Below are 14319 nucleotides of genomic sequence, written 5' to 3'. Positions count from 1 at the left end.
TGTTGTTGCATGTTTTTACGTGGCTTCTATAGGTTTCTAGCAAGAACGTTTCTTACCTACGTAAAACCACAACGTGATATGCCAATTTCTATTTACCCTTCATAAGGACCCTTTTCATCGAATCTGCTCCAACTAAAGTGGGAGAGACAGACACCCGCTAGCCACCTTATGCAACTAGTGCATGTCAGTCGGTGGAACCTGTCTCACGTAAGTGTACGTGTAAAGTCGGTCTGGGCCGCTTCATCCCACGATGCCGCCGAAGCAAGATAAGACTAGTAGTGGCAAGAAAATTAACAACATCTACGCCCACAACAAGTTTGTGTTCTACTCGTGCATAGAAACTACGCATAGACCTAGCTCATGATGCCACTGTTGGGGAACGTCGCAGGAAATAAAAATTTTCTACGCTTCACCAAGATCAATCCATGGAGTTATCTAGCAACGAGAGAGAGGAGTGCATCTACATACCCTTGTAAATCGCACGCGGAAGCGTTCAAGAGAACGGGGTTGAGGGAGTCGTACTCGTCGTGATCCAAATCACCGGAGATCCTAGCGCCGAACGGACGACACCTCCGCGTTCAACACACGTATGGTTGGGAAGACGTCTCCTCCTTCTTGATCCAACAAGGGGGAAGGAGAGGTTGATGGAGATCCAGCAGCACGACGGCGTGGTGGTGGATGCAGCAGCGATCTCGGCAGGGCTTCGCCAAAGCACAGCGAGAGGGAGAGGTGTCACGGGAGGCGCCAGGGGCTGGGTGCGCAGCCCTTCCTCCCCCCTCTTTATATAGGGGTCTAGGAGGGGCGCCGGCCCCTCTATATCCCATCTAGATGGGGGGGGCAAGGGGGGTGGGCTTGCCCCCCAAGCCAAGTGGGGCGCCCCCCACCCCTAGGGTTTCCAACCCTAGGCGCAGGGGGGGCCAAGGGGGGGGGCGCACCAGCCCACCAGGGGCTGGTTCCCCTCCCACTTCAGCCCATGGGGCCCTCCGGGATAGGTGGCCCCACCCGGTGGACCCCCAGGACCCTTCCGGTGGTCCCGGTACAATACCGGTGACCCTCGAAACTTTCCCGATGGCCGAAACTGGATTTCCCATATATAAATATTCACCTCCGAACCATTCCGGAACTCCTCGTGACGTCCGGGATCTCATCCTGGACTCCGAACAACTTTCGGGTTACCGCATACTAATATCTCAACAACCCTAGCATCACCGAACCTTAAGTGTGTAGACCCTACGAGTTCGGGAGACATGAAGACATGACCGAGATGACTCTCCGGTCAATAACTAACAGCGGGATCTAGATACGCATGTTAGCTCCCACATGCTCCTCGATGATCTCATCGGATGAACCATGATATCGAGGATTCAATCAATCCCGTATACAATTACCTTTGTCAATCGGTACGTTACTTGCCCGAGATTCGATCATCGGTATCCCAATACCTCGTTTAATCTCGTTACCGGCAAGTCACTTTACTCGTACCGTAATGCATGATCCCGTGACCAGACACTTGGTCACATTGAGCTCATTATGATGATGCATTACCGAGTGGGCCCAGAGATACCTCTTCGTCATACGGAGTGACAAATCCCAGTCTTGATTCGTGCCAACCCAACAAACACTTTCAGAGATACCCGTAGTGCACCTTTATAGTCATTCAGTTACGTTGTGATGTTTGGCACACCCAAAGCACTCCTACGTTATCTGGGAGTTGCACAATCTCATGGGCTAAGAAAATGATACTTGACATTTAGAAAAGCTCTAGCAAAACGAACTACACGATCTTGTGATACGCTTAGGATTTGGTCTTGTCCATCACATCATTCTCCTAATAATGTGATCCCGTTATCAATGACATCCAATGTCCATAGTCAGGAAACCATGACTATCTGTTGATCAACGAGCTAGTCAACTAGAGGCTCACTAGAGACGTGTTGTGGTCTATATATTCACACATGTATTACGATTTCCGGATAACACAATTATAGCATGAACAATAGACAATTATCATGAACAAGGAAATATAATAATAATCATTTTATTATTGCCTCTAGGGCATATTTCCCGATAGACTCACCACCGCCTCCATGTAGACACCATATAGGAACCCTAACGCTGCTGATCTGAAGGATTGGCAAACACACGATGCCATCAACTCCGAGACACCGCCATGAAGGGCATCGCTATGTGGGAGTGGAGCTAAGGCATATTTATTCGTTTGGGCGCTGCTCCCACCACCCCAACGACGCACCACGACCTACAAATCCAAACCCTAATTGCAAAACGAAGGAACGGGGTCTCCCTCCCTCCTGCCGCTGGAGCAGCAGCCAGAGGGAGAGGGGTCAGCGCCGTGGCCGGCTGAGATCAGTGGAAGAAGATCGCCTCCCTAGTCATGTGGCTCGTGGCGCCTGCTAGATTAGGAAAATTACAACACGACACCTCCTCAAAAGCTTGATTAACATTCTTTTAAATACATGGACATTTTTTTTCACAAATAGCATATTTTTTGTATACATTTTCATGTACATGTTCGCCATTTTTTATATTCACATTTACCACTTTTCAAAACATTATGTCAAATATATTTTTGTAATAAAATAAAACAAAAGATGAAAAAAAACCGAGGATGTGGACTCCAGCACACCTGGGCTGGGCCATCTCGAGCTGCCTTGATGCAAGGGTTCCGTAGGTGTCGCTCTAAGCGAGACATAGGGCGCCCGAATAAATTGTACGAGCCTGACCAAATTAATCAGACAACGTACGCGTGCACGGCCGATGTACGGCCCGGCCCACCCAATAAAAATTAACTCAGCGTTCCTCCTCGATATAAGTCAGTTTCGCCACATGTAGCATGATAGGAGCTTCTATTGGACGCTCTTTGCGTCCAACAGTGAGCAGACGCATAGAGGACCCCGTGTCTGGGCCGGCCCACTAAAAGGAAACGAAGGAGAGCCAAGCCAAAAAATGAAATTAGCGAGTAGTCGACAGGGATCGAACTCGCGGCATGTGAGTCGTCAACGCGTGCTACTAAACACTGGAGCTGATTGTTGTTTCTGATATACAAAGAGCACGAGCATTTTAAGATCTCAGCGAAGCGGCTCATTTAAAACAATCTTTACAAAAATGTTTGATCATTTCGTGATTTTAATAAATAAATAAATGTCAAATATTGTTTTGAAAAAGAAAATAAAATTTGGAATTCTAAACATTTTCATTCCATTTCTAAAAAGAACATGAATAAATTTTCAAATCTCGAACACTTCTCTAATATGTGAACAATTTTTTAAAATGGACACATTTTTTGAAAATTTCAAACAAAATTTGAAAAAATGAACATTTTGGAAATCTATGAACATTTTCTAGTACGCGAACATCTTTTGAATCTCTGAACAATTTTTCAAAAATATTTTTATAAAACACAAACAATCTTTGAAAAATTGGAACAAATTTTGAATTTCAGTTTTTAAAATGAGAACAAACATTAACATTTCAAACTATTTTGGAAAAGATGAACAAATTTTGAAAATATGAACAAAATTTTAAACTCCAGACATTTGAAATTGTGCACAATTTTTGAAAACGTGAACAATAATTTGAAAATCAGAACATTGTTTGAAAAACCTAAACAAATTTTGATATTCCAAGCATATTTTGACATAGTGAACAATTTTTGAAAACATAAATAAAATTTTGAAACTCAGCACATTTTTGGAAAACCTGAACAATTTTGGAAATTCTGAATGTTTTCTGAAAATAAGAACAATGTTTGAAGACTTGAATAAAATTTGCAACTCAGAACCATGTTTGAAAACTTGAACAAATTTAGAAATTCCAAACATTTTTCACGAAAACACGAATGATTTTTAAAAACATGAACAAATTTGGAAACTTTCGAATATTGTTTATAAAAATTGAACAATTATTTAATATTTTGAACATTTTCAGAAAAGAAAAGAAAGAAGATACAGTAAAGAAAAGTGAAAAGAGAAAAAGAAAAGAAAAGATAAATAAATAGATAAAAACGAAAATAACGAGAAATAAAAACAAAACTGTGAAAACGCAAAAAGAAAGAAAAAACGGTTTAGGAACCTTCTAGAAGGTTCCCAAAACTAGTCAGGAACCTTCCAGAAAGTTCACAAAACCATCTGCTCACACCCTCAGCTGGGCCTGCCCATTCTATCTATCTGGTGTCAGCGGGTGTGCGATTGGTCGATTGTTTGCCGCAAAATGCGGCAAATAGGAATTTCCAAATACCCTATCGCCTTACCGGCAACGGAAAACGCTCCCGGCTCTCGCTTGCTCGCACCACCCACCCCAACCCCCGCCCCGCCGAAGCCTCAATCGGCTCTCGCGTTGACTCTCGAGGGTTCCGCCCTACCATGCGGGGCCACCCTCCCAGCCACAGAGCATCTCGAGCCCCGGGGAGGGCTCGCTCGAAACCCTAGCCGCCGCAATGTCTCGCCGCGGCAGCGAGGAGGAGGAGGAGGCCGATGAGTCGGAGGTGGAGGAGAGGGTTCTGCATTATGTTCCTACTTTTATTACTTCCTCTCCCATACTAATCTTTTGGTATCGTACTTAATGACGAGTAGTTATCTTTTATGGTCTTATGAATATGCTCAACTCGATGTTGCCTTATAATCCCATGCCGATATTGAACTCCATTATGTCTTTCTTCTCACAAATGAATGTTTCTTTTCACTTTATTTTGTTATACCATGTTTGAATTCATATGGTAAACCCAGATTCCTACTAACTTAGCACTATTTGCTTCATCAAAACGTTAGGACCGGCACCCTCGCGCCAAGGCGCGCTCCCGATCTAGTTATTGGACGGAGGAGGTAGATAGTATTCCAAAAGAAGGTGTCGCTGCTCAGTGCACACAAAAATCCTGGAGTGACAACATTTTTTTTTCTTTTTCTTTTTGCAACGGAACGACATATCCATCATCCCCACATGACATATGTACCAAGATGCTGAGCTCTAGAAAAAGGTAGGCCGAGATAGCAACTGTAAAAAGAGGGTTGGCCGAGATGTACATATCGGGGTGAGGTGGGCCGTCTGGGGGACGGGCCAGGAGCACTCAAGCTAATGGCTGTTTGAGGAATGATCCGGAAGCAGAATAAATTGCACGGGGACTATATCTCACTTATATCAAGACGGAAAAAACCCTCCTTCAGCGCACATGGGCCGGCCCATCTCAAGCTGTAAGTCCCGTAGGTCTCGCTATAAGCGAGACATAGGGCGCCCGAATAAATTGCAGGAGCCCGGCCGAATTAAAGCAGCCAATTCCTACGCGCGCACGGCCGATGTACGGCCCTGCCCGGCCCACCCAACCAAAATTAACTCAGCGTTCCTCCTCGCTAGAAGTCGGTTTCGCCGCTAAATACCAAAGTTTTAAATAGCGCGCTAAGCATCTTAGCGCCAGACCTCTTTCAAATGCTATAGCGTGCTATAGCGGAGCTATAGCGCGCTATTTAAAATGTTTGTTCATTTGTTTGGACCAAAGTCTCTTAGCGCAAGACCTTTTTTAAACGTTATAGCGTGCTATAGCGGAGCTATAGCGGGCTATTTGAAACAGTGCTAAATACCCTCTCACCTTGCCGGCAATCGAAAGCGCTCCCCGCTCTCGCTTGCTCGCACCCACCCACCCCAGCCCCAGCCCCGCCGAGGCCTCAATCGCCTCTCGAGGGTTCCGCCCTGCCACGCGGGGCCACCCTCCCAGCCGCAGCGCGTCTCGAGCCGCGAGGAGGGCTCGCTCGAAACCCTAGCCGCCGCAATGTCGCGCCGCGGCCGCGAGGAGGAGGAGGAGTTCGAGGAGGTAGAGGAGGAGGAGGAGGCCGATGAGTCGGAGGTGGAGGAGGAGAGGGGCGAAAAGCGGTTGCGCGGCGGCGGGGGGGAGGGCTCGGGCGTCGCGAGCTTCATCGACGACGCGGCCAGCGAGGACGACGACGAGGAGGAGGAGGAGGAAGAGGATGACGACGACGAGGACGACGACTACGAGGAGGGCGGCCGCGGCCGCGGCCGCCGGCCCAGCAAGAGGAAGCGGTCGATCCTGATCGACGACATGGCGCAGGTCGACGACGACGACGGCGAGGAGGAGGAGGAAGACGGGTACGAGGAAGGTGAGTGCTCGCTTGCCCTATCGGCCGTACGCCGGCGCCTGGACCCGGGGTAGCAGAATCGTTATCATGTTTAGTTTCCCGTATCCAAATTCGCCGGGGTTAGTGACGATTTCGTGTAGGATTTTTGCTTCCCAGTCGTTGGTTCCGCAGCATTTCTACACTATCGAGGATTTCTGTGATCGCCGTTGCTAGTTCCCTGCCTGCATTTGGGACTCGTTGCCCCTGTTAGAAATGCTGAGGGTGCTTAGTTGGGTTGTTTGTTGGTCAATCCGGCTTGAATTACATTCTATTGTTGCTTCAGTGTTGGCTAGGCTCGATAACCATATGTGAACCATCAGCGGCAATGTTTTATGCAATGCTTCTTATTTTCCTGTTGTGAACCATCAGTGGAATTTAGTGCGAACTGTGTTAATTTCGTAATTTGGCCATAAATGGGAGGTCGTGTGGAGTGAAGGACCAAAGTCCATGTTCCATTAAAACTTATTACTTCCTGCCACTTATGGCTAGACCTACCCAGTATATACCTGGGAAATTGTCGTTACAATCAACTGTCTGGCTCTTTCCAAACCAGCATTGTAGTCATGATGATGGACAGAATCATATCCTCCAGAAATTACTAGGGACCTTTATATGATCAAGAGTTTTGGTTTCGATGCCCAGATGGCACTTTTATGTAATTTTTTTGATATAGTCTTGTTACTTCAAGCTCAATGTAACCATTATGTTTCTTAAGATTAGATGGTGTGGAATTTGATGTTTAGTCGATCATCAACTGCAGTTTCTTTATGGATGTACTCTTGCCATTGGTCCTGAGTTATGTTCACATGGATGTTTATTTCTGCCATTCAAGTATAACATTTTTACTTTCCCTTTCGAATTAAAAAATTTCTGTGCTTGCCTATCTGTGGGTTGAGTTGTGTAGTATGCAAAAGCAAGACTATTTGTGTTAATGCGTGACTTACGCTCCTTTGCTTTTCGGCAGGTTTTATTGATGATGATGCTCGGGCTGATAATCCTGACGAGGATGTGCAAAGGGGTTCTAGACGTCATTTCAATCCAAATCCAATGGATGATGCAGATGATATGGAGAACTTGGAAGAGATGTTAAAATGGAAATATAGAACGCAATCACACTCTGATTTTGATGAAGAGGGTCTAACCGAGGTTGAACAGCAAGCTCTCCTGCCATCAGTGAATGATCCAAAGCTCTGGATGGTGAAATGTGCGGTAGGTTGCAAGTTCTAGGAAAATTAAGCTCTTGCCACAGCTCTGCTATTTGTTCATTGTACCATTTGAATCTCATTGTTGTTCTAATTATGACGTCAGATTGGACATGAGCGAGAGACAGCCCTTTGTCTAATGCAAAAGTTCATTGATAGGCAAGATCTCCAGATTAAGTCCGTCGTTGCATTGGAACACCTAAAGAATTACATTTATGTTGAAGCAGAGAAAGAAGCCCATGTCAAGGAGGTAACCAGTGCGTAAATTGACATTCTAGTCTTCTTGATAAGGGATGTTAACTAAACTTCATTGCAGGCTTGCAAAGGTCTGCGGAACATCTTTTCTTCAGCAAAAATACTTCTGGTTCCTACAAAAGAAATGACTGATGTTCTCTCTGTCACGAGTAAGTCTGCTGATCTTTCAATAGATACATGGGTCAGGTTGAAGCTTGGTATATATAAAGGGGATCTTGCTAAGGTATGGTCATCATTGTTTCCCTGGCTGTTGCTAGTATATATTTGTCAATTGCCCAGTTATTTATTTTGATTACCCCCAGGTTGTCGAAGTTGATGATGTGCGCCAAAAGGTTACTGTGAAGGTCATTCCTAGATTAGATTTACAAGCTTTGACAGATAAATTGGTAAGTTATGCTAGTTGCCATTCATCGTGATTTTCTACCTGTCACCTTTCAACGTAACATACACTTCTATCAGTGGGTTGAGCTCATTGACATGCCGTTTTATATATCGTCTTGCATCCGCTGTGAACATAGTACTTCAAGTTTGGGTTCTCTTTCCCATATGATTCACAAGTTCCATGCACTGCTGTGTCCAAAAATGGAATTAGTAGATTTTAACTTATTGAAGGACTTCTTAATTATCAATCTATCTTCTTGGTAGAATGCGTGTTTATACTTCGTATTGTGCTTGCTTGCTGGATGACTTAGCATGATATGACTTTTGTATTGTCAGAAAGGTCTTAAGGTTGCAAAGAAGAAGTCGTTTATTCCACCGCCAAGGTTATTTAGTACCGACGAGGCGAGGTGCTTAATGCTTTTCATCCTTTCGCTATCAAATGATAGTTCAGTTTTATTTATTTATGTATCTTGTCTCCTCTTTTTTCTAACTTAAATGAACACAGGGAGATGAACATTCCTGTAGAACGGAGGAGAGATAGAGATTCTGGGGAATACTTTGAGATGGTTGGCGCTTTAAAATTTGAAGATGGTTTCTTGCGCAAAATAGTCTCGATAAAATCAATCAGCACACAGAATGTTAAGCCATCACTTGATGAATTGGAGAAATTCGGGAGAGTTGGTGATGACGTGAATGAAGATGTGGCTAGATTGTCCACACTCAGCAGGAAGAAGGGACATTTTATGAAAGGCGATGCTGTAGTTGTTGTTAAAGGTGATCTCAAGGACATAAGGGGCTGTGTGGAGAAAGTAGAGGATTCTATTGTTCACATCCGACCAACACCAACACAATCTGATCTTCCGGTAATTACTTGCAGTGAATTTATTATACTACTATCAACTGGACTAGAAAATTTAAACATCTCTTTGTACCATGCAGAAAACACTTGCCTTCAGTGAGAAAGATCTCTGCAAATATTTCAATCCCGGGGACCATGTAAAAGTGGTTTTTGGTGTTCAAGAAGGTGTGACAGGCATGGTAGTTAAAGTGGAAGGACATGTCTTGACTATTTTATCTGACACAAGCAAAGAACATGTGAGCAATTGTTGGTACACCTGTGCATCTATTGGAAATTGCTTTGTTTAAACATATTTTGTAGTATGTTTAACTCTTTTTTGTGACTGCAGATCCGTGTGTTTGCAGATCATGTTGTGGAGAGTTCTGAGGTCACGACGGGGCTTACCAGAATTGGTGATTATGAATTGCATGATCTTGTCCTTCTTGAGTAAGCCCAGAATTTTTAGTGAGGTTGCTACCCATCATGTCTAACGGCTACGAAACAACTTATACCATTTCTTCCCTTTTCAGCAATTTATCATTTGGTGTGATTGTAAGGGTGGAAAGCGAAGCATTTCAGGCAAGCAGAACTGTCTAAATATTCATCTGTCTGATTGTCTTGTACGTATAGTTATATGTATTGACCCTTTTGTATAATTAGGTTCTCAAAGGAGTGCCTGATAAACCTGAAGTGGTGCTTGTGAAACTGAGAGAAATAAAATACAAAATCGATCGGCGCACATCTGCAAAAGATAGCAGGAATAACACGGTGTCCACTAAGGATATTGTCAGGGTCATTGAGGGGCCATGCAAGGTGTGTACATTTTGCCTGTTATCTCGTGTTTTGATTATTTCTCTCACAATGTCTATTTATTCTGTTGTCTCAATTTAATCTTCTTATCACAGGCTAACAAACATTTATTTTTCTGTTCACATTAGGGAAAGCAAGGACCTGTGGAACATATACACAAAGGGATATGTTTTATACATGACCGCCACCACCTTGAACATTCAGGCTTTATCTGTGCAAAAGCACAATCTTGTGTCCTTGTTGGGGGATCGGTTGTCAACAGCAGCAGGATGGTCTGTGCTTTGATTATCTCAATTAAATTTTATTGGTACCTAGAACATGCCATCATACCTTCAGTTTACTTGTTTTTTCAGGGTGTTGATACAGCAGATCCACGGCTTGGTGCTTTTAGATCTCCAGCAAGGATCTTGCAATCTCCTGGAGGGCTTCCGCCGAGAGGACCTTACATGAATTGTACGAATATTGATAGTTTGGATGCTCCTTATCTCTGCCATTAGTTTTAGTCAGCTGCATCTTGTGCGAAGTCTATTTCTTACACTACTTTATGCTGATGTAATAATTCACTCCCCTCCTATCTAACACAGCTGGTGGAAGGTTTGGAGGAGGTGGTCGTGGTGGCAGAGGGCATGATGCCTTGGTGAGTAGATGCATCAAAATTAAATCTGGTCCCTACAAAGGATATCGTGGCCGTGTTAAAGAAGTGAATGGTGCACTCGTGCGTGTGGAGCTTGATTCACTTATGAAGATTGTCACAGGTGAATAATTTTTGTCACAATTGTTGTTGCCTGTCTACTGTTGACGACTAACCTTGCTGCAAACATATAGTTAAGAGAGAGGATATTGCTGACACAGCGAATGTTGGGACACCATTCCGGTAAATTTCTTTTTGATCAACCATATTTAACAAGCTGTTTGGTACCATTTTCTCATTTGCTGACCAGTTGTATTGGCAGTGAATCTCGTTATTCATTGGGCAGTGAAACACCTATGCACCCATCTCGAACGCCATTGTATCCTATTCAAACTCCAATGCGAGAACCTGGAGGTGTGCTTGCTTACATTCTTTGTTATGGTTCAATTTGAGATTACCTAGATCACTTTTTCTTTGTACAAGATGCACTTACGACCGTTCTGGACATAGGTGTAGTGAGCATTCAACAACATGCAACTTTGACTACTAATTTCTATCACATATGTTGCTAAGACGTTTTATTATAGTATTGTATTACACACTATCTACAGTGACTTCTAATTTCCGTGAATTTGAAATGCCATACATTTAGAAAAGGAGGGAATTACTATAGTTGCACCTACATCAAAATAATTCTTGTGTTCTCTGTACTTGAAGTTGAATAGTCATTATATTGCCACTTTGGCTCTCTTGGGTCATTCACCCATTTGATCTGCAAATCATTTTGGTGCTATTTGTTCATTTTCGCCCTCTCCTGTTCAGATGCCTATCATATCGCCTATTTCGGTGCCATTCATTTCATTGTACCATGTACTGTTTCTTATTCCCCTTTTCCATGGTAACAAGTTAATTGAATTTGCGCAGCGACACCAATTTGTGATGGATCGCAAACTCCTATGCATAATCAAGCCTGGGCACCAATGAGTCCACCGAGGTTGGTATACTTCTTTGGAGAACAAATTGGTTACTTGGGCTTGCAGAATTGAAATCCTGAAATTTAGAATAAAGCAGCTTCAGATGTTTTGTTTATCCTGCCCCATAGTGAAACTATTTCAACCTTGTCTGTTGCGAAGTGGAGTGTTGAAACTTTACTGGAGTTAATCTTGATGGTCTGTTTGGTTGCTGATTGTGTTCTAATTATATGATCAGGGATAACCAGGAAGATGGAAATCGTGGCACTTGGGGCGCTTGGGGGAGCAGTCCAGCTTACCAGGTTCCATGTGCTTCTTGTTAACTTTGAAAATTGTTTATCCTTGTGTTGGCTACCGAAATGTATTGCTGTTTCTACACACAGCCAGGAACTCCAGTAGCTAGGCCATTTGATGCCCCCACTCCTGGATCAGGGTGGGAAAGTACCTCTGGAACTGGCTTTGGTGATGCTCCATTCAACGCTCCAACACCTAGTGCTCAACCAATGACCCCAATTCCTGCCTCTTATTTGCCTGGAACCCCTGGTGGCCAGCTAATGACCCCAGGGAATGCTGGAATGGATGCAATGTCTCCAATGATAGGTTTGCCCTTGCCCTTTCATCTACAACCGGGATGGGATTGAAACCAGCACTTTGTGTGCACATCTGTGAATACCTTTTGCCAAAATGCTTTCAGGGGATGAGGGCGGCAGTAATTGGCTCTTGCCAGATGTTTGCGTCAATGTGTCCAGAGGAGATGGTTCCACCAATGGTGTGGTGAAGGAAGTACTCCTGGTATGTAATGTTCATTTATGGTTGTTACAAGTGCATGCAGAAGTTGTTTCTCCACATGTTTCTTTGGTGCTGTTTTTTTTTTTCCGGTGTTAACATCTCCGGGAGTCTGAACTTGCAGGATGGATCTTGCCGTGTCGCACTTGGGCCATCAGGGAGTGGGGATGAAGTAACAGCTCTTCCAGACGAGCTCGAGATCATCAGGCCGAAGAAGAGCGACAGGGTCAAGATAATGAATGGCAGCATGCGTGGAGTTATAGGAAGACTGGTAGGAGTCGACGGGTCTGATGGGATTGTCCGGGTGGAAAACCCGCTTGACATGAAAATAGTAGACCTGGTGATTTTGGGCAAACTAGCAACTTGAGATAGCTGGTTCACCTGTTAGGTGTTATCTTAACTGTCCTAGGCCGCAAAATTAGAAAGAAAAATACATGTTTTTGGTCAACTTAGCAATTTTAGATCACTCTAACCGGTCAGATTGATTGTTCTTAATCCCACTTGTTCGGTATCATGTGAATTATGTGATGTAGATTTCCAGATGCCTGCCCGGAGATATACTCGGGAATGCTTGATCTTTCTAATCCTGACATGACACATCATCCCGGTTTATCTTTCTGCACTTTGTATTCATATTTAAACTTTTGGGATTGGGATTTGCTCGTATGGTCTGCTCTAATAAAACCTGGAGAATCTCTTTCAAGTCTGCCCGATACGACATTGGTTTCCATTCTCTCACTTGTTCTCAATACAAGCTCCAGAACCCGTGGCAGTGCAGGCACAGTTGATGGAAGCAGTTTTATGTAAGTGAGCTGAGTTAGGGTACCGTCCAATAGGATCCACGCCTCCAGCGGAAAACTTGCAGTAACTTATTGTAAAAGAAGCCTCTAAGCTCAAAACCACAAATAATTATATCCCCCTCCAAATTTCACATTGATGTGTTCCTAGTGTATTTATTTTCATATATTCTTCTAAGGCATGATTCTCTGCTAAGTTATTGCATAACACGAATGCTTTTCCTTGAGTATTTGTGCCTTTTCCATAGGACTTTATTTCTGTAGCTATTGTAAAAGATGGCCGTGATGCATGATTTGAATGCTGAGCCAATGGATTAAGACTTGGGTTCCAAGTTCCATCGTCACTTGTCACTCTGCTTCGATGCACTGTTAGCATAATGAATGGAAATGACTAAATCAACTGTTGCCGCTGAACATGCCAGTAAAGAGAAAAGGAGAAGACACCAACCAAGACAAGAAAATCGCATAAACTAAAGAAACGAAGGCCACTGTGAAATAAGCCATCATGGAAAATAACCTGCACAAAAATTGATTCCACCAGGAATAGTAACCCAGTGTGCAAAATAAGGACAATTATTCAGTATGCACGTTACATGGAGAGAGTGACCCTTTTTTAGATACATAAACTGAGAATCATCACAAGGAAAGTAAGTTGAGGGGAAGAAGGGGTCGGTCCACTTAACCTAGTCAATGTCCCATCCAGCCCACACTGCCTACCTTCTTCGTTGACCACGATCGACTAGCACCCAGAGGCGAGGCTCTCTCAAAAAAAGAAAAAACCCAGAGGCGAGGCGGTGGTTTATAGGTCATTGCACACTACTCTTCAGCGCACGTCTACACACGATGGTTAAAGTCTAAACTTAACACAACGAAGACATTGCTATGTGCCTTTGCAGTGTGATGCATGCCGACTTACAAACATATTTAGCAAATGAGCACGCAAAGCCGGAAAATAGATTTTAGTGTAGTGATCACTATGTTCCCCATGCCTCTCACATCTAAAAATTCGCATCTATCTTTTGTCAGTATGATCACATAAATCTTAAAACTCACACTTGGTTCTTTTGGAATCTCTGTATGATCAATTTGTAGAAGTATTCACACTATCTTCCTTTTATAAGAAGGGAATGAATAGTTGGTTTGGTTTAATACGACAACTCATCCGAGCACATGTTGCGTCAGTCAGTAAATTTAATATGTTACTGGAAGCCACTGAACAAGATCGGGACAACTGGATCTGTCAGTACAAATTACATAAGAATTTATGAGTTAGGAGAAAATTGTTGTACATCAAACTAAAATAAATTACTTTAATAACTATACACATAATATTTAAGTTATTTTAACATAATGTAAGAAAGATCTTTGTGTCACATACAATAACTTAAAAACCCAAAATAATAATCATTTCCCTCAAATTTCACATGTATGAGTTTTGTTCTATCCTCGGCATGGATGGTTTTCCTCATAAGCCGGAAAATTCTTAGAGATGTTATCAAAATAATTTA

The 14319-nt window shown here is 43.4% G+C and overlaps 1 protein-coding gene across 1 annotated transcript; it reads left to right on the top strand.

Moving 5' to 3' along the window:
* The first annotated feature begins 5776 nt into the window (after window positions 1-5776).
* On the top strand, window positions 5777-12626 carry LOC119324757 (putative transcription elongation factor SPT5 homolog 1). Its single transcript, XM_037598532.1, has 21 exons — window positions 5777-6122; window positions 7105-7349; window positions 7449-7592; window positions 7659-7820; window positions 7900-7983; window positions 8315-8385; window positions 8484-8841; window positions 8918-9073; window positions 9166-9263; window positions 9347-9395; window positions 9477-9629; window positions 9755-9898; window positions 9980-10079; window positions 10211-10381; window positions 10452-10500; window positions 10580-10671; window positions 11182-11251; window positions 11467-11530; window positions 11612-11828; window positions 11923-12020; window positions 12139-12626. Exons 1-21 carry the CDS (start codon window positions 5777-5779, stop codon window positions 12379-12381), a joined length of 3114 nt encoding a protein of 1037 aa, XP_037454429.1. The 3' UTR covers window positions 12382-12626.
* Window positions 12627-14319: the final 1693 nt, after the last annotated feature.

This window comes from Triticum dicoccoides, chromosome 6B (genome assembly GCF_002162155.2).
Source record: "Triticum dicoccoides isolate Atlit2015 ecotype Zavitan chromosome 6B, WEW_v2.0, whole genome shotgun sequence".
Lineage (NCBI taxonomy): Eukaryota > Viridiplantae > Streptophyta > Magnoliopsida > Poales > Poaceae > Triticum > Triticum dicoccoides.
Note: the sequence above shows the minus strand (reverse complement) of the source record. Positions and strands in the feature narration are given on the sequence as shown.